Source organism: Canis lupus, chromosome 20 (assembly GCF_011100685.1).
Source record: "Canis lupus familiaris isolate Mischka breed German Shepherd chromosome 20, alternate assembly UU_Cfam_GSD_1.0, whole genome shotgun sequence".
NCBI lineage: Eukaryota > Metazoa > Chordata > Mammalia > Carnivora > Canidae > Canis > Canis lupus.
In genome coordinates, this window is record NC_049241.1 from 36,513,576 (window position 1) to 36,534,462 (window position 20,887).

The following is a 20,887-nucleotide window of genomic DNA, read 5'->3' on the forward strand; positions in this document are numbered from 1 at the left end:
GTCCTAAGAGATTTTTTAAAACACCTTTTCTCTTCCCTATTAAGGGACTGGAATCTTGTGTTCGCATGACTCATCCCACCTATGTTTCTAGTCCTATTACCAATCACGCCTGTCTCCAGACAGGCAGCCAAGATAGCCTGCGTGTCCATTTGCTTTTCCTGGCAAGTTCCTGAATCAGCAAAAGAGACCACGCTGTGCCTCAAGAATACTTAGATCTTTTATATAAAAGGGTTTGGAAACGTAAACACAAAACGACAGCCATGAGCTGGAACCAATCTTGTTCTTGGAAAGCAGAAAAGAGGTTGGTACTGGAAAATTTCTGGAAAAAGGCAATTTCTGTGGCTATTCTTCTGTACCTTCATCCAGAGTCCAAGCTACAGAGATGTAAAGACATGGGCAAAGACCTAGGTCCTTGGGGTTTTCTGGACTTTTAGGGCAGAGAACAATGAGTTCATCTCCGAAGATTTCTTTGAAAGCCTGAAATACATTTCAGACTCTACTCTGGTTACCTTGGGTTCTGTCTAGAGCTGGTCCAGCACCACTGGATTGGTAAAACCCCTGAACCAAGAGTCACCTCGGGCCTCTGGGGAGAGGTGACCAGCTGCTGTGGGGACTGGCTGGATTTCTAGGGGTTGCTGTGGGGACCAGCTGGATTTCTAGGATTTCTAGTTGTAGTAAGCAAATCTTGCATGTCTCTTTCAGAAAGGGGAATTCTCTTTTGTTGCTTTGCTGACTCAAGGTGGTTCCCTGGGAGCTCCATGGAAGGAGAACAAATCTCAGCTAGAGCTCACAGACAGCATAGTCTGGTGTGAAAACTACAGAAGTGGGCTATAGGGGTGGGATGGGAGATCTGAACCCAACCCTGAGAGGCCACTGCTGATGCCTGGCTCACAGAGATAGGCACTCTGGCAGCAGAGGGGTGTGCAACCATGTCCACTGTTACTCAAGCTAGGACATAGCCAGGGCCCTACATCTTCTCCATTCTACTTCCAAAGCAGACCTTTTAGCTGTGCCCTCCTTTGTCCCTACTTCCACCGCCCTCACTCTGGCTCCCATTACTTTACACTAAGACTCCAATAGCACTCTGGGTGGTCTCCGTTTTACTCCCCCATTGCAAAGGTGGAACTTCCCTCCGTGAAACTCTTCTCATGCTTCTTTTGTAGGATTCAGCATGGCAAAGGCAGCTCCTTGGAGCTGCACTCAGCTTGCATCTAGAGTCCTCTGCCACTTTCTTTTATGTTCCAGCCACACCAGTGACTCCCCATTTGGCACCATGATAGCCATTCCCCTACCTCTGCATGTGAGTTCTCTGTGTTCCCTTTCTAGAGTGCCCTCTTGCTTCTGTCTTTCTGGACCTGATGCAAATGGCCACCTGCCCAGTGACAAATTACATAATTCCCTTCCTATTCTTATTCTTGGCTGATAGGGTGTCCTAAGAGTTACAAATCTGATAGCTCCTCAGGACAGGAACCGCGTATTATTCATCTCGGCATCCCCAGCGCACCTGATGGAAGGCTCAGCAGAATGTCAATGAGTGTTTGTTGAATGAAGCAGGGAGTCCCTGCAGGGAGGCCATAAGACATACAAACAGGATGCTTACCTTACAGGCTACTCTGTGTGGGCATAATTTCCCAAACCCCAGGGGAGGCTGGATGCGTCGGAGCAGAGTGACCACATCAAGGTGCTTGATCCTTCCTCTGGAAACAAAGTATAGCACGAGGTACAGGGAAGTGCTGGCTGGCCTATACTTTCAGTCCATCCCACTTCCACAAAAATCACAGTCAACACTCCAGAAATGGCCCACACAAGTCACATGGAAGCCTTTTCAACTTACTTTGCCTCAGGGTCATATTCTGACCATATTCTTTTGAATTCGTCTAAATGGTGAGGCCCTAGAATGGACCAGTCCCGAGTCAGATAATCAAAGTTGTCCATGATGACAGCCACAAACAGGTTGATGATCTGAAAAAGCAAATCAGAGCAAAGCTGCTTCATCTATAGTGGAAAGGATGGGGTTAGACTCTGGTAAGGGCCTCCTGATTATAAGGGTCAAGAAATATTTGGAACCCATTTCTCTGAGAAAGGCTGTAAAAACTTTCTTTCTGGAGAACATTTAAGAAAAAGATACGCTTCCAGCTTTCCAAAATGGCCTTCGTATAGTCCCAGGGAAAGGCAGGAGGGCACACTACAGTTTTATAGTTTTGTTGCCACCAAATACCTCACACTGTTAAGTCACAGCTATGTGCAGTGGCTTTGGAAACTGCTATAAAGACACCAGCAGCCTTAAGAAGCTGGGGTGGTGACTGTCCCAAGCCTGTTAGTGAGCCTCAAAGCTCTGCTCACAAAGAAGGTGCCAGTAACACACAACACTGTTGAAGCAAGACCTCCGATGGCCAAATGAAGTTGAGAGTGCTCATCAACATACAACACCCCACAGCAATTCGATGGGGGCAGCATCCAAGGTCTGAGTCCCCAATGCCACACAGCATCTGTCGGTTGAGAAAGGGAGCTATCGTGATCACCTACCAGAAATGCGCAGAGCATGTAAAAACTGATGAAATAAACAATGGCAAAGTTGCTCCCACATGTGTACTCCTCCCCAGGGTTATAGTCTGACTCGGGGTCACAGAGCTTCCCCGGGAGACAGGCCAGCATGATCTCCTGCCAGGCTTCACCCGTGGCACACCTTGTTCGGATTAAGAAGAGAAAGGGCTTTAGTAGAGGAAGGAGAGATTTGAAGGTTAGACCTTCACGATATTTTGAAGAATTTTTTTTTAAACAAAACTTTTAATTACAGCAAAACATAAGTGATTTGGGGAAAAGCCAGGTTAAATTAGTGAAAACTCCTAAATTGAAATTCCTACTTATTTTCAAATGCAACTTCTCGGAGTAAGTAGAGGCGCTCTGATACAGCTCCTTTTGATTTAAGATAATCATTTGATACAAGCACATTAATTCTTTCTGTAAAAATGGATGTTTTTATGTCTTCTTCAAATGCTCATGCTACAATCTTAAAATAATTATTGTTTTTAATGACCTAACACCTGACAGTCTGATTAGATCCCCATTCAACTCTGTTGAAAGCAAAGAACTGAAAACTACCAAACAGCAAATAACTTGCTATTCAATCACGAGAATCATTAGAAATTACCTGTATAATTTCTAGAAAGTTATCTCACGTCAAGATACCTTGTTTACAAAGTTCATTAACTGGGGTTAAAAACAATCCTTTAAAATCTGAAACTGTGCATCTTGGATATTCTCAGTTGGCTGTGCAAAGGCCTTTCTGTTCTTGCTAAATTTCCATACTCCTGGTTGTGGAGTATGGAAAGTGCATGCTCCCATGCATAAGCGTGTATCCTACCATTTTCCTGGTGGCCTTGGCAGACCTACTAGCTTCCAAAGGGCTAACCCTGAAGCTGGCCACAGCCTGAATGACCACAGTAGTTTCACAGTCCAGCGAAACTCCTCTGTGACTAAAATAATGTCTCTGTTCAAGAATACAAAACAAATATAATAAGCCATCGTGATCAACCAGGAGAGGCTACACTGCTGTAACAGAGCACATGTCCTGTGTCACTCTGGAACCCAGAGCCAGAGAGAGATGCCCTCGTGGTACTCAGTCACCTGAAGAGTAGCAGCACCGCCTGAGGAAAGGTCTGGAAATTGTTGTTCCTGTTGATCTGGTTGTTATCTCTCATAGCAACCTTTCCAAACATCTAGGTGGAGAAATTATTAGGGAAATAAAGATTTTGTCAAAAAATAAAAAATAAAAATGCCCTCTCCCCCCCAAAAAAACTATCCATGAAACATATTCCACATGTGAATTTAGAACTAACAAAAGCTCGATCAATCACCCAGTAGGGCTTTCTCGTAGTGCTTGGCACTTCATTCACTTAACATGCGCCACTGGGAGCACGGTGCTGAGGTCAAGCATCCCTCACCTCAGGGAATTCCTACTAGGCAATCAGCCAGACAGCCCCTCCTGGTGAGAGCTGGCATGATCCAGCTGGACAGGGAGGCACATAAAGTATCTGCAGTCAGGGGCTGGGGGCAGGAAAGGTCCTCTGGAGGAGTGACACTTAAGGCTCAGAACTGAAGGCAAAATGGAAGCTAGTCAGGTGACAAGGAGGGTGAAGTGTTCGGGCAGAGGAAGCACTGCCTGCAAAGGAGCAGAGCTGACATGGCCCAGGAGCTCCAGGAAATAAAAAGAGAACATGATTGTGCACAGACAACACATCAGGCTGCAGAAAAGCGTGGGGGCCAGTGAGCCACAGAAAGGAGAGTGGCCTTTCCTCTAAGGGCAAGGGGAATTTAGCTGTGGGACTTGCAGAAGAGTAGACCATTTTAGAAGAGCCTGGCAAAGCCTCCTGAGCGAACCGGTGATGGGGTGTGCAGGGCAGCTTGCAGTTCCCTGAGACAGCTCTTGTTTTGTAGAACATCAGGCATACAAGATCATTTGGGGGCACACAGCAGCCCATCCTGAACTACAGGGGGTCAAGTACGTCAACTCCTTGTTCCTAACTCCCAAATACATCCCCAGTGAAATGCAAATGTTTCTATGCCTTCAGATAAGTAAGCGCAGCCACCTCTCTGCCTCTGGAATCACCCCATCACCCTACTCTTTGACACTCACAAGCCCCCTTATCTGAAGGACAGCATCCCAAACAGCAGAGCATGTAGCAGAGAGACCCCCCCAGGAGGGTCCAGCAGGCTGCTCTCTGTCTCCCTCTCCTCCTGGAAGCTGTGCCTCCCCTGTGAGGGCTCAGCAGTGAATGAAGCCAAATCCCTTTTCACACCCCTGAAGAAGTGGGAAAGAAACCCTTCAGCCATGGTCACGGACAACCTGGCTTCGTGGTTCTTTGTTAAAGGGCAGCTACCAATCCCTGTAATGGTCCCAGTTCAGCCCTTGCCGTAGCATCTGGGAGCAGGTGATTTCAAGCAAGGATCTCATCTGGTTATGATAAAACAACTTTCCAGACTGTCAACAGATTTCTGTAGCATTAAATATCTTCTTAGTGGCATTGATACAGCAACTAGAACAATTACGGCTATTCTGTAAATGTGGCATTTCCTGTTGCTGAAACCAACTGTGGGTTTTCTTAGTCAGTTGAGTTTTCCAAGACTCAGATTAGGGGTGAGGAGCACCAATAAACCCAGCCCTCCATGGCATGTCCCAACCTCTCCTGGCTCTTCTGAGCCTGGCTGTCCCTGGCACGGGTGCCTTCCTGGAAAATCAGGACACTGTCTTTCCATTCCAGCTGGTCAAGGCACATCTTGCCACAGATCTGGTGCTACCCAGCAAAGGGGACACAGGGAGAAAGTGGCTGGTGCTTACCTGCATGCCGATAACCGCGTAGATGAAGAACAGCATGGCTATGAGGAGGGCGACATAGGGCAGAGCCTGGAAGAGAGGAAGCACTTGGCTCAGTGCCCAGCCTCTCCCCCTTCCCCCCCACTGTGACTGCTCAGGTGCAGAATGAAGACCCCACATAGGTCCACAAGCTTCTCTTGTTTGGGCTATACTGAAAGGATGTCGATAGTGAAGGAGGACTTTTTAAACCCAAGCCCATGACAATAACTTCAGTCCTGAGTATAAGATCCACACATGCACCTTGTGTTACAAAGCTATGGGCAGGATGTGCTTTCCACCATCATTAACAGTGGCCCCTGACCCTAAATAGTGTCAAGGCAGACATATTACCCTCACAATAATGTTTACATGCATCACTGGACTACTTTGTGAAATTATCATAATTGATCAAACCATTCCCATTCCAGAACACTGGATATTTAGATTGCTTCCACTTTCTTTTGTGGGGATGTCTGGGGTAGGAGTGAGGGGCTATTGTAGATCACATTGCAAAGGAACATCTTTGTGAAAAACCACCCATGTCTGCTTAAGGTGAAGTCTTAGGAGTGAAATTACTGAGGCCAAGGGAAAGAATCACTTTCTGGCTGCTGCTGTAGAAAGCAAGACATCTTTCTTAAAATGCACACTTTCTGAAAAAATGAGAGTTGAGGGTTGGGTCAGGGAAAAGAAAAGGAGCTAGCCCCAGCTGGTCACCAAACCTGGGCTCTCCTTAAGAACATTAAATACAGGTGTATGTGTGGGGTCAGACCCCTGGTCCTCTCATCCTTGTTCCTCAACTACTTTCCTAGGACATTTTGTATGACCAAAGATGTCCACACGCCTTGCATACCTCTAGGTAGTGGCCGGATTGCTGAACTTCATGCCAAGCACATATGATTAAAGCATCTACTTTCTCTTTTATCCACAAAAGGTCATCAGAAAGTCAGTGGCTACAAACCTTTCTGCTGTGTTCCAACTCGGGATCTGTGACTGCTTGCCCAGCCTGGTGCAACAGCACCATCCTGACAGCTGACCGTGGGATCAGAGCCCAACAGAGGGAGTCCCAGGCTTTCCTCACCATAAACATACCTATAATGCATTTTCTTCCTAGATTACTGAATCTTTAAGAATTCTATTGGCACTGTTTCTCAGTTTTTGTGAACTACCACTCTATGCAATGAATTTCTTTACACTGACCAAACTTTTAAAAAGAAAAGGTTTAGTTTAATTTAAAAGTAAGTATGAAGAGGTGCCTGGATGGCTCAGTAGGTTAAGCACTGGCTTTTGGCTCAGGTCATAATCCCAGAATCCTGGGGTCAAGCCCCATGTCAGGCTCCCAGCTCAGTGGGGAGTCTCTTCTCCTCTCCCTCTATTTCTGCCTCTCCCCCTGCTTGTGCTCTCTGTCAAATAAAATATTTTAAAAAATGACATTAGTGCACAAGTATATTCTATTTTTGTAGCAGTTCATTCACAAACTTTGGTTCTCTATATTATAACAAGTGTCTGGGATTTGATCCTTTACTGAGACCAAGGCTCACATGAGGTCCCACTTGCCCTCCCCCAGGGCTGCATTCCCAGTTCTTCCCCCTACCTCAGGTCCCCTGCCAGGAGCTGTGATATCCTTTCTTTGAGTTTTTGGATCTATGCCCTTCCCCAGTGCCATCCCTTTCCTTTATGTGTTAAAATCCTACCCGCTGCAGAAAAACGTTCCTCGGGATGTTAACACCAGTTACCTCAGAGGTGGTGGGCTTGGCTTGAACTCTTTCTTTATATGTCTCTGATTAGATTCATTCGCCAATGTGTTTATATCAAATTAAAAATAGAGAAAGATTCATGATTCACTTTCTAATGTTTATACATAGCTACAAATCTCCTACATAGGTGAATGTTTTAAATGAGAATCTGTACCCGATCTCTGGTTAATTCAGTCTGGAAGACTAGACTATCTGGGGTGGACTACTAGAAGGTACAGGAGAAGTCAGGTCAGTACTGATTCGGGAATAGGAATCTCTGCAGCAGCCTGCAGAGTCACAGATGACAAGTGAGGCCTGGCTTATGCCCAAATGTCCTCAATACTGTGATCCTTCCCGGCACTGGGTAACGCAGAGATTGGTGATGGAGTGCTGGCTCAGGTAGGAAGGGTCTCTGGTTTGTACGCAGACTGGCCAACAGTTAGGGCCGTGGCAGCCTTAGGAGGAGGAGCTGTCCTGGCAAGAGGCTGTTTGGTTTACAGGGGATCTGCTGGGACCTGTCCTCTCTTGGATGTCACCATCCATCACTGGCCATTCCGGGGAGGACTGCATCCTCCCCAGAGGGGCTTGGAGGCTCACTATCTCTATCAGTCTTAGAAGCTGATACAGCTGTGGGTCCTTACTGCCTTGTCTCCTTTAAGCAAATAATCCTGTTTGATTCACCAAGTACGGCTGGGTCAGGTGTCTCTGGTGTTCCACATCCTCTATTGACCTACTGGGTCACAGTGGCCATGCAGAAGGGAGTCCGGATCCTCCACAACAGAGGACACTCACTGGCTCACATGTGATCTTCAAGAGCAACAGAGAAGCCCCCCGGCCTGGCTCTTACCTGAAAGGACTTTATAAAAGTCCACAGCAACGTCCGGATGCCTTCCCCCCTGCTGAGAAGTTTCACCAACCGCATCACTCGGAAAAGACGGAAAAAGGTGATGGAGATTCTATTGCTCTCTTCAGAGTTCTGAAGGGTTATCATGGAGAGGTCAAACCCAATGCAAAGTAGAACATGCAACACTTTCAGAAAAACAGCAACAGATGCAAACAAAGGTGACGGAGGTAAGAATTGAAGATGTGTTTCTAGGGCCTTTTCACCTTGAAAAGCATGATATGAAAGGAAGAGTTCCATGCTAACAACACAGGGCTTGGGGAACTGCGTCCACACAGCACATGCATGTCCAAGTGGTCGAGTGTGTTAAGAGGAAAACGCCGGGCTGGTCAGGAAGACTGGACACTGATGATGAATGCAAACCACTGCAGACACCGTTTTGGAAGGACAATCATGGAGAATACAGAAACACTAGTGGGAGACTCAGCATGGTCAAGGAAAGACCCAGCCCCGGGGGACTCGTCACTGATCTTACCCCGGGTGTGGCGGTTGGGACAGGGACATTTTCACTTTCAGTTGGCTTTAAGAAATCAAAGATTGAAAATGTGTTAATGAATGGAAGGGAAGCAGTGGTTCAGAAGGATGGGCCCCTCCCCACTTTTTTTTTTTTTTTTTTTTTTTACACAAACTTGTGGTTGGTGTCTTAGGACAACACGGTTGCTCCCTCCCTGAGACAATGCCAGGGGCTCTGCCTAGACCTGGACTGGAGGGTGGGAAGCCTTTGACATGGGGTCAGATGCACTATTACCTAATTCACATCCCAGAGCATGATGCTCTGCAGCTGGCAGGCATTCAGTAAACGAGAATGTTGCAAGACCTCAGTTGTCCCCAAAGACATGCAGGGTGGGCCTCTGCTTCTCACGGGCAGGCTAGTTCTCTTTGGTGTGGCAGGACTGTGGGTCCGGGTAACTAATTGCTCTGCAGCAGGCCATTCCTAACCCTGGGGAACAGGAGTCGTCTACCAAAGAGGCCAAACAGAGTGGCACCTGCCCGCACCCCACATACTCCTGAGCCACAGGCCTGGGCATGGAGATGGGTAAACCAAGTCAGCGTGAGTGGGAGAGGGACCAGTTTCCCCACTAGCCTTCAATGCCAGCCTACAACTCAGACAGTTGTCAGAGAAGACAGTGCTCAGCCCTATGGGGCTCCTGGGAAGCAGCAGCTTAGGACTGGCTTGCCCTGAGTTTCTGCACTTCCACCTCATCTGAGGTCTGGCTGGGCACCTACAGCTTGGGCCCCAGGGAGCTGAACCAGTGTTTATCACCCTGTGGGCACCAGCCTCCCCTTCAGGCAGGGTCCTTGCTTCACTCAGTGCCTAGCACAGAATCTGGCACTTATTAGATGTTCAGCATTTAAAAGAATGCAAAGAAGTTGTAAGCAAGCTCTAACAAACAGGAGGCATCTTTAAATTAAATAGTAAGGGCTGAACAAGAGACAAGGAATGACAGCCTCTCTGTTCCCTTTAGGAGGGTCCCCTCCACTGAAGCAGCTGGTCTACCTGGTAACCAACAAAGGAATGAGCCTTCTCTGGTTGGGGGCCTAGGACTGCTGAGTGTTTCCCAGGGTTTCTAGGGAGCCTACTACTGGCGTTTCTGCACAGTTAAGGGAGGTATGCACACACATAGATGTGCACACTAATCTGAGGGGTTCTCCTCCCTGGGGATATAGGGAAAGTAAAGGGCTCCATTCTGAACTCTCATTAACAGCTGCCTCTGAGACCTAACATAAAATTCATGGAAAATAAGAAATGGGGCACATCCTATCACAAGTGAAATTCAGCAATGTGATGACAAACCCAGGACTAACAGGTTCTGATAGGGTTACAAAGGGGTCCCTGATTCACCCAGGATACTGAGAAGGCAAACCTTCTAATGGCATGGTCCAAGCCCTGTCACTGTCTTTATCTTCCTCTTCTTTTCTCTCGCCTCAAGACAAAGAGCATCTCCTTAAAGGGATGGATGATGGTTTTAACTCATGACTCTAACAAACGGAGGAATTACTTTTCCAAAGTTTTGTTTTCCAATCTCCCTAAGGCTGTGTACATGAGGCTTTTGGGTATCCCCCATGCAGCTGGAGTGTGAGGGTGTGTGAGCATGTGGGGGTGTGTGCATGCATGCCTCCACTTGACTCCACTTGCCTATGCTCAAGGGGACTGGGGTGTGTGTGTAGGACAGAGCGCTGTATGGTTGTACTTTTGAAATGTCCATAACTTGTGTGTTAGACCTGCAAGCATAAGAGGGTTGTTGGTCAGGGAAGATATTCTCTGGCTACAATCTGGCCCCAGCCCCCTTCTGCTTGTCCTCCCCATCCCATTTCAAGTCTGATGGACTTCTCAGCAGCCCCTCCCTCACGATGTGGGAAAGTCAGCAGCCAAACTGACATTTCAAGTACACAACTCTTTTCCAACTGATACCCTTGAAGTATGACAAATTTTGAACTATGAACTTGAAACCCTGAATATTCTTTAAAAAAAAAACAAAAACAAAGAGGAGAACAAGGCAGCTTTTGTGGAAGGACATGTTGGCACAACATGCAGAAAGGAAGGAAAGAACAAACAGCAAACCAAGCTACGTGCACCCCCAGTGCAGCCTGTGACACCTTCTTCCCTCAGTGCCATGCTGGGCAGGGAGCACTTCTACAGGGGAGGATGCTGCTGGCAGCACTGGGGGATGGTGCAAGTTGCCAAAATATCTTACAGATCAGAAGGACCCTGAAGATGGCTTTGCTCAAACTAAAATTGCCTGCCAGATGCAAAGGGCAGGCTAGCTATCACCTCTGGGCTGCCCATTCCAACTTCCTGGGGATCTTTTGCAGAATCTGATGCCCAGGTCACACCCTAAGGATTCTTATCTAATAGGGCTGGGTGGTGCCAGAGCTTTAGGAGTTTTAAAAAGTTCCTAGGTGATTCTAAGGTGCTGCTCAAATGGGGAACTGCAAGTCCTAAGCCAGGGAAACGCTGGGCACATCTTCAGGTGATCACTCACACCAGCAAATTCCTTTTAGGTCTGGATTTGCCACACAGAGGGAGGGCCCCTAGAAAAGCCCACTTAGGCTGTTACAGCTGAGCAGTGGGTTCTTTTGGAGTTGATGAGAGCTCAGAACCTGGACAATACAAACAGGCTAACCACATCCCCATCTTGCCCACAGCACATGGAGGGGGCCTGGAAACACAGAAGGCTTTGGAGGGTGAGGTTGGAATGTGGGTGAGCTGATGTCCTACATGATCCTGGGATCAACTATAGGATGCCCTCCAAGGTGGAGACTGGGAGAGGGTTCACTTCCTGGGTACTTTTCCAAAGACAGCCAACAGGGCTCTATGGTCAGTCCTCAGTAGAGGAGATTCCAGTGCTTGGGCTAGGGGCCCACTGTCTTCAGCTGGGTACCCCATGAGGAGATGTCCCTCAGCCCCAGGAAGCCAAACTGTATGCCAGGGTCCAGAAGGCTCCCTAGATCCCTGGGGCTCTCCTGATGTCCCCTCTAGCCCCTTCACACAGGGCTCCCAGGCAGGCCTCGAGATGCAAGCCTGGGGCCAGCCCTCAGTAACTACAGGAGCCAGACAAGCCCTGAGCTTCCCAAGTACAATCAAAGAGACCAGTCTGCACCTGCTGTATTAATTCCCATCTCTTCTTGGAAAGGCTGAAATAATGTCATTTTCCACTTCAGATAGGAAGCAAACCAGCATCCCAGAACCAGTTAACTCAAGGTGTCCTGAAGAACCTTTTTTTGGGGGGGGCGGGGGCGGGGGGGCAGGGGCTGAGGGGAGCCTCCCTTTGGCTACTTCTAACCTGGCACGTAACACTTCTGGGAGGTAAGTCTTCTGTATACGGGAATGCTGAGCCTGTGTCCAGAAAATCAGTGACCTGGTCCCTGGAAAAGGTCTGGCATCTGGAATGGAGGGCTGAGCAACTAGAAGCTGAGCACAGTTGTTGGTCACTTGGTCCACACTGGGTACCTGACAGGTCAGGGAAAATTCTTGGGTCCCTGAGAGTGAGCTCCTTACTAACTTTTCACATGCTCTTCAGTTAAGAACAAGGCAGTCATGGCTTCTGCATAAGTATTTTGCCTTCCCAGCAATAATGATAGTGGGAAAGGACTCAGTGCTGGCAACAGCCACTGCCCAGGTTAGAGAGAGTGGGGTGCTGGGTCATTTTACCATTTGAGACACCAATAGGCATCCGAGGGTGAGCAAAGGCGAGCCTGCCAATCATCATCTGACATTTTAGCAGCTTGATGATGTTATGACCAGATGTGATAAACACAAATCTGTGAGAGTCATCAAACCATGATCAGAGGGGGTGGGTGGGAGGGTTTGTAGGGTGGGGGCAGCAGGGGAGGGTTGGGCAGGGCATCAAGCAGGAGAACAGAAAGGGCCATCCAAAATGTTTTTTACAAACAGTACAAACGCAAGCTAGATTTCTCACTTGCAGGCCAGATCAATCATTCTTGAAGACTGTTGGCAAGCCACACAGCCAAGTGTGACTGACCAAGATGGCCAGGATGGCCCTGGCCCAGACTCCAGGTGGAGACTGGGATCCAGCGGATGGGAAACAATTTAGATGACCATGACCCATAAATAGCACACCCTGTGAAACTCAGTGAAAACCAAAGGTGGGGAAGCCACAAACAAGTATACAGTCTTTAAAGTGCTTTTGCTTTAACAACGACATCACCGTATATATGTTTATATATACTTGCCGCTACAATTTTCTAAAAATAAAACCAACATGAAAATCAATTAGGCAACAGAAAAGAAAGATCAACAGAGGTTGGGGGAGAGAGCACAGCAAGTTAAATATTGCAAAAAATGATGACTTATCACAGCTAAAAACAGCCAACATGGACGAAGGGTGTTCAAGCTGAGCTGACCCAGGAGCTTGGGGAATAGGGCCAGCAAGGGACAAGATGTGCGTTGCTCCTCTAGGGAACTTGGCACGTGTGGGAGAGAGGGCTGGAGGAGCTAACAGCCCCACCATTAACAGCTATACCATCAGAGGTGAAGGACATCCAGTCTCTTTCATCTTTGCGCCACGGCCTGCGAACTATATGTGCCTGGGACACATGTGTTGAGAGACTGAATAAATGAGAAGGTGGCTTTGAGCATTCACCCCGCACTGCGGCCCAGCCCAGAACTGCTGAAACCCCTCAAGGGGTTGTACCCGCCCCGGGGCGGACAGCTGGCTTTGCCACCAGCCGAGGGAGCCTTTGTCTCAGGCTTTATCTAACCAGGGGAAAAGTCACTGACTAGAAAATGGCATGAGAACGGTCACCAGTGTGATTTTGAAAATCTGACTGGATGTCAGAAATGGGCCTAATGAAAGCCTGTTTTGTGCAGAAGCCTCAAAGTCAAATGGTAACTAGAAAGGTTCAGTGTGGGTTTTTGTACCTCTGCAGCTTTCCTGACGGATGAAACATGAAGCAGGGTATGTCTGAGGCACTGATGAGCAAGGCTGGGCCGGAGGGGACGGGCACAGTGTGCTTCTGCCCCCAGCATATGGAGGGGCAGCCGGGAAGCTGGGCGCGTGCTGTCAACTGAGGGCACCAGTGCCACACCCTGCCAGCCAGAGGTGGGGATGAGGCATTGGAGAGCTGGCTTGTCGGCTCAGTGAACAAACCCTGGCCACATCCTGGTACCCAGAAACCAAGCATCTACGCCCACTGCCTGCGCATCACTCTCAGCACGAAGCACTCCAGGGAAACCTGCTGAAACTTCACTTTCTTCTATTTTCATTTCCAATGTAGACCATCCCTGACTTCCATCAGGGTCTGTCTGTTCCAGAACTTTCAGGTAAGCAGACTTTGACAAAGGTTGTAAGTGCTTTACACTGGGCGATGGCTAAGCAGGCAGATGTCTGGTCATAAACTCAGGAGAGAGCCCATGGCAGCCCAGTTAGGGTCCTGCTGTTTTGCCATTAGCATCAGATTATTTTATAACCAAGCATAATTTACACATTATGAATGACAATTTTATAGCTGAGTTATGGAATATTTCCCATAAAGTAGAATTTACATAAATCTGGGCTCATAAAGGTTGGGGGAGGTATCTTCCTGGGTCTAGGAAAATACATTAGTACCTTGTCATGGCATGGATTTGGGTGGACACTATCTTACAGTCCATTCCACTTATTAGTCCATGGAAAATCTATACTTGGAATAATAGCCTTATGTGTCCCTAATACTTTCAAGTTTTTGTAGCAAGTATTTTCACAAATATCTATATCATTTTATCATCCTGACATACTTATGAGGCAGGGAGGGCAGATATCATTCACCCCAGGTGATCCGTGGTGGGGACGTGAGGCCCCGGATCCAGTAAGTCACTTCTGAACCAGGACCAGAACTCTCAGGTCTTAGGAGTGCTGGGCCAGTGGCTGTCCCACTGTTCTGTGCTCCAGGCTTAGATTGGACCCAAAGCAGTGGCATAAAGAGGGATCACAGCATCCTTATTTGATACAGGCTGTCTGGACACCAGGATGGGCCACATAATCCTGCAGATGTCAGCCAGGCAGAGCAAGGAGGCCCCTTCCCCAGCCGGGGGTGGGGGAGGAGGGGGGCTGGCCACATGGAGCAGAAAGCCAACACCACACAGCAGTCCCACCCCATGCTCCATTCATCCCCACAGCGGGCTCTACACACTGGGGCACATACACGGGACACCCACTAAGACTTGCTGACAAACTGGGAACAGACCAGGTAAGCAGGGCCATTTCTGCCTCCCTCTGGCCCTTCCTGGTTTAGGCATGAGTTAGGTCCAAGAACTGTGGGCAGGAGGCAGTGCTCCCTTTTCTGGAGCCTCTTAATTTTGAAGGAAGGTTCTCACGATGCTTCTGGAAGGGTGGGGGTGGGGGGTCACTCCACCTACCATGCTGCTACTGCACTTGTTTCCTTATTAAAGGGTTCAATCGAGTGCAACAGAGGAGAATGGACACACTCTCCCCATATGTCCTAAGCCCTCATTCTCCTGGTCCATGAGGTCACCATTGTTTTGGGTGCCAAGACAGGGTGGGTATTCCCCAGTGTCACCGGTCAGACTCGGCAGGTGCACAAGATACAGGTGAGGACAGCAGCAGCGGCCACGTGTTCATGGCCTGGCTGTGAAGTTTCCCCCCTGTGCCTTCACAGAACCATCGTGAGTGCCAGGGCACGTGCTATGAACTCCATTTTGCAGCTGGAAAAACTGAGGCACAGAGCAGTCAGGTGCCCGGCCAATGTCACATAGCCAGTGAGTGATTATGTTCATATACTCACATAAATTAACTCCCGGCCCTTCACGTGTTCCCAAGAACTTCTTTTTCAAATCATGTTTAGTTCCAAAACGGCCATTCTACATTCGCTTCTCTGCTCTCTTTTAGGGGAAGGGGGTGAGGCAGGGGGAGGGGAGGCTACAAAACGCTCTTCGTCTTTTCACACCAAATGTATACCCGAATTTCTTAAGTGTAGAGAGAGACCCATGGGTAAGGTTTCTAGGCTCCTGAGTGTCAGACTTAACAAAAACAATCACGTCACAGGACACAAAGTTGGCTACTTACATTCACTTCAGTTATAGCAATATCAACGACGCTACCAACAACAATTAAGGCATCAAAAGTGTTCCATGCATCAGTGAAATAGTGCTGTTAGGGCAAGCATTCAGAAGCCACAGAGGAGAGGAAGCACAACAGGAAAAAAGAAGAAAAGGACAGTGTTATAAAAAGGGAACATTCTAGCATTATGCTACCCGGCTCCTTGAAAAAAAAAAAAATTACCCTACAACAAACATGTTAACAGGTACTTCACTTTGGGTGTTGCTGCTGACACGGCAAATAAAGACCATGAGAGACGCCTGTCGTGCCCTGCCTGCCAGTGTCTCGGGACATGCTGCCTGAGTCAGCCCTCCGGAAGGTGCTCTGTGTCTGAAAAGGCCTGGGATCAAGCTCTCCCCTCACAAGCCTCTGGTCCACAGCTCTCGGTGGGAGATTCCTGGTTTCAGGTCAAGTGAAGTTGGGGCCTGTGACTTGTCCAGGTGATGCCAGTGCGGGGCAGGGAGCAGAGCGCACAGACAGAGAGGACACGAGGCGGGCGGCCACGGCGGGCGCATACTCACGTCGGCTTCGCTGAGGGCCACGTCTATAATGCTGCCGATTACGATGAGGGAGTCAAACGTGTTCCAGGCGTCACTAAAATACCCCTGGACAGAGCAGGCAGGGGGCAGACGTTTATGAGCACGTAGGAACGAAACGCCACACGGATCATACGGGGACATATGGGAGGCCCCGCAGCACCCATGGCAACCGGGTGGGGTGGGAGAGCCAAAGAGGGAGGCAACGGTGCTGTCCACCGGCGGAAAGGGACGCAGGCTGGGGAGCACCTGCATGTGTGAGAGAGGGCACGCACACAGGCGCACGCACACGCATGCACGCACTCACGCACAGCGCAGACCCAAGGCCCTGGGAGGCACCACACCAAGCAGAGCTTCTGCAGGGCGGGGGCGGGGGGGGGGCATCTGAAAAGCCCGCCCTTGCACCCGGGTGACAACTTCAAACCCTCACAGGAGGGCGTGCGACTCATCTAAGTCTGCAACCCTTACACAGAAGGGTCAGCAGGCCCTCCCCTACTCCTTTCCATAGTTCTCTTCTCCCAGTTAAAGAGCACTGTGACCAGGCATTTCCCACCACCCTCCTTCTGTGCTCTGAAAACTAACCAGTAAGCCTCCTGCTCCCCCTCACCAGTGCAAGAATTACGAAAGGTGTGCTGTGTCCTCACAGAGTCCTTGGGTTCACCGGGACAGAGGCACAGTGATGCACGCAGTCCAGGGCACAGAGTTGCCCCATGTGTGGGGGTGGGGGTGGGACACTCACTCCAGTCTATGGGGAAGGGTGGGCTGTGTAGGAAAACACAGGTCTTACAAAGGAAAAGCAGTCAAGGGTGATGATGTGCTAAGGCTCCCATTGGCCTGGAGAGAATCCTCCTTGTACCCCAGCCCTCCTCCTCCTCCCTTCCCACACTACCCTCCAGGCTAGGAGGGTTCCTCATCATCCCTCAGAACACCAGCAGGTTCTTACCACGTGCACATACACCCTTCCTGCTGCCACTGCAATCCCAGCCTCCCCATCCCTAACTCTGTCTGCTCAAATCCACTTCTTCCTTTGAGGTCAGACCAAATGCTGGCTCCTTGTAGGGACCTTTTCAGATCCTCCTGATGTCTGCTCTGCCCCTCTCATATGTCCTCATCACTGGATTTGGGGACTTTGTCTTCAGGTCTATCCCACTGAAATCTGTCTGGGGATGAGTACCATACTCATTCTTCTGTCCCCTCCTCAACGAGCCTCGCTATCTACCCCAGAGCCTTGAACCCATTGCCCCCCACACTGCAATGTCTCTTTCACCCACTGACCTAGCATCCTACCATCATTCAGATCTTCATGTCTTGCAACAAGCATAAAGGCACAATGTCCCTATGATTGTGACTTATAAATCCGTGTATATGTACGTGGCATACATTTTACATACCCTCTTATGGGCTCAGCACAGTAGATGGCTGAGTTACTGCCTGCTGTCTCCTGACACATCCTGGAAGCCCTTGGTCAGAGGGGTGGGGATGGGCGCTGCACACAAAGGCTTCTGATTGCAAGGTTGACAACTCTGTCTGAAAGTCAACTGTGCCTTTTCAAAAAGTCAGAACGTGTTTTGGAAATAAAAAAACCATTCAGGTCTGAATTACATAAAAAGGGGCCAAGCATGGTTACAACTGGGTACACTTAGTGAGGATGAAGAAAACCAGAGGGGAAGGTACTTGAAGTGTCAGGTCCCATGAACTTGTGATCACATGCAGGCCCCAAGAAAGCCACTGCAGAGCCCCAGCCTTTGATGACACAAGAGAAAATGTCTATGTGTTGGCCATCCTAATGACTGGAGTAGAGATGTTTGTTCTAGTCACTGTTGATCACTCCAAGTACAATTATGGAGGAGCTCTGACACTAATTGATGGTTTGGACTTTTAAAGACTTCATCTTAAATAATGTAAGATTTTCCCACCCAGCTTCCATGACCTCTCACCCACTTCTCACCTCCCTCTTTCCCTCCTGTCACAATCTAGCTCGCTGACTGCCATCCTCCCAGACCCCTCACCTCAGGCCTCCAACAAGTAAACAAAGGGAGTGTGCCTGCACCAACCCTGCCAACCTGTGTACACAAGTCTAATGGGGCAAATCTTAACGAACATCACATTTTGTACCTTCTAGCTTTTCTTCCCAATGCTCTCTGACTCTTAGCTGGCAGACTGGGGCAAGGCCAGCTGCTCTGAGGACTAGACTAGTGCCACTGTGCATGCTGGCCACACCGGCTAGCCAGGAGACAAAGAGCTTGCACTTGGACCCCAGATCCAAAGGAACATAATGCTTCCTTCACAGAGGAAGACCTCCGAACACAAAAGTCAGCTGGGTCGGGGTGCTGAGCACTGCCCTGGGGGTGCCAGGGTTGTCAGAGCGCCGGGTTCCCTTATTTACACTGTGTGAATAGGTAACAGGCATCTGACCAGCAGACTACTCTGAGGGCCAGAGCCTGTCCTTCGTTTTCTGGATTTAACAGCATCTCCAAAGCTAAGGAGACTATGGTGATCATTCCCATCTCCCCAGAGAGGAGCGGATGCCTTACTGCTGGGTTCCAGTAACAATCGGGCCTCCAGGGTACAGAGCAACTGAAGACCTTAAGTTCTCCCCATCTCCTGTCTGGGCACACAGCCCACCCCCGTTCATAGCTGCACCCCACACACTGCTCCTCCTGCTACAGTTGGCTGTTCACCTGAGGCCAAGGCCACCATCTGCCCACATTCTTTCGACTTGATTCTGAACAGCTCCTTCCCTGCTTTTCTACAATTATCAGTACTTACCTCTGAATCATTTCCACTGGCCTACACACTATCCTCCAGTTGGCCCATTCTGGTCCACTGTGATACATAAGATCACCTTAAACCAGGGCAACAGGGGCTTACCATTTGGGGTCCTAGAACATTTTGACAGTCTTGTCAACTCTCTTAAGAAGATCCCTCACATGCACACAATTGTGCTCAAGTCCTAAAGAACTTCTGGACTGAACGTACATACCCCTTATCCAGGCAGCAGGAGGCTTGTGCTGATGCAGGTGGCTGGAATCATAAGCTTGGACAAGGTGGCTGTGCTAGGGGGCCAGCAGAGGCAGAAAATGCCAGGATCTTTTTCTCCCCAATTCTGATTCCTTTCTTAGGGGCCTCCTATGTAATCAAATAACTGTCGATTGAACGCAACTCAGTCCCCCATCCTCTCCCACCAAAGTCACCGTGCTGTCTGGGTAACCAGAAGATGAGACAGGGCTGCTGGCAGGGCGCCCATCCCTGTGCCCTCTTCTTTTGGCCAAAAGTGACAGGTTCTCCTGCTGCTGAATGCCGAAGCCAGGGCCCCTCGAGTGGAACCAGCAGTCCCTAGCACTCAGCCAGAGTCAACTCTATTTTTTATCCAGTCCTACTAGCTTGAAAAGACCAAGCAAGTCAGCCACATGCCATAATACCTATTATTCAGAAACATGTCTGATTCAAATAGTAAATCATAAAGCAGACTAATATGGGCATTAGGGCCTGGGACTTTCAAGATTTCCAAGAATTCTGATTGTCAGTGCCCATCTCCTGTGGGCTCTTGGACGCAGAGCTGGAACCTCTAGCCAGGATAGAGTGCACAGCCATGGCATACGTAGCGGAGGTAATGTTTGTGGAACAGAAACGAGAAGCAGCCCAAATCTGGGTTCATTTTGCTGCCTGGAGTCCCTCTCACCTGCAGATATGAAGGAGCCCACACAAATCACCTGCTTTTGTGGTTTACCATGGTAGCCAGGTCACTCAGCAATTTCTGCCAGGGACTGTGTGGGCAGTCCTGGACCTAGGACACGACCCACAGTACCAGATTTTGGTAGATACCATATGACAGCTTTCTAACTAGCACAAGCCTTTCCAGAGATCAAGTAGGGGCTTACAGGAAAACATTCACATTTGGCCACTCTACTCCAATCAAATACTCTGTGACAGGAAATACCCTGCATACCATCTGATGCCAAGAGGCTGCACTTACAGGCTCCCCCATTCATGCCTTTCTTCAATCCACCCATCCTTAAATAGTGGCCAGCAAGGAGCAAGCATTGTGTGAAATGCAGGAGACCCAGCCTGTGACCTCAAGCAGCTGCTCAGCAGCTACTAGAGAGACCCAGAGATGTACTGATAATGACATCGCCCAGTAAGCATCTAGTAGACACACAGGTGAAGGGAAGAACAGACTTTGGCTGAGCTGGTGGGGAGGATGTCATAGAGGAACCCACATTTCAGACAGGCCTTAGGAAATAACAAGGCAAAAGGAGGACTTCCAGATACAGAAACACGTGCCATGGAAAGGTCTAGCTTGTTAACAGCTGGGGTTAGGGAGCATAGAAGGAACAATAGGGGAAGCAACTGGAAACAAGAAAGAAGTGCAAATCGACCAGGGTTTGGTAGAGGACTTTGAATATGAGACTAAGAAAATTCTAATGTTTTTGCCCCCTCAGGCAATAGGTGGCTGGTACCCGAGTTTCATTGTGGAAGATAAGCAGAGAGGGGATGGGGAAGATTTAACAGTCCAGCCAAAGGAGGGGCTAGAGAGGTCTGGATGAGATGGAGGTGGTCTGCATGTAATTACCAGGTGAGAAGGGGACCAGGAGAGCACCGGAGAAACCGTGACATCAAAGTCTGGCGGAGCCCAGAAGGACTGGTGCAAAGTTCTCACCAAGGAGAAGAATGTTTGGTCTCAAGTATTATTTGGCATTAAAATAAATCACCTAAAATAGATGTGGTCACTAAAGAGCTGAAAAGACTATCAACTCTTCTTTCTAGGAGGTGGAGGATGTCCTCTAAAAAGATTGCTGAGGCTT

The 20,887-nt window shown here is 49.0% G+C and overlaps 1 protein-coding gene across 21 annotated transcripts in view; it reads right to left on the bottom strand.

Annotated features, from left to right (window-relative positions):
- CACNA1D (calcium voltage-gated channel subunit alpha1 D) overlaps positions 1-20,887 on the bottom strand; it is a 297,961-nt gene that overhangs the window by 31,709 nt on the left and 245,365 nt on the right. For 9 of the 21 annotated variants that reach the window (XR_005374892.1, XR_005374891.1, XM_038566156.1 and 6 more), the window contains 9 exons: positions 16,068-16,151; positions 15,514-15,597; positions 8,463-8,507; positions 7,934-8,062; positions 5,339-5,404; positions 3,628-3,719; positions 2,527-2,686; positions 1,835-1,962; positions 1,601-1,697 (listed from right to left, as the gene is read on the bottom strand). Coding sequence is in view for 19 of the 21 variants with exons in the window: in XM_038566156.1 (XP_038422084.1) it covers positions 1,601-1,697; positions 1,835-1,962; positions 2,527-2,686; positions 3,628-3,719; positions 5,339-5,404; positions 7,934-8,062; positions 8,463-8,507; positions 15,514-15,597; positions 16,068-16,151 (885 nt within the window). In the remaining 2 variants the exon portion in view is untranslated. The remainder of the gene's footprint in view (positions 1-1,600; positions 1,698-1,834; positions 1,963-2,526; positions 2,687-3,627; positions 3,720-5,338; positions 5,405-7,933; positions 8,063-8,462; positions 8,508-15,513; positions 15,598-16,067; positions 16,152-20,887) is intronic. The other 12 variants (XM_038566165.1, XM_038566158.1, XM_038566166.1 and 9 more) reach the window with 5 other exon arrangements.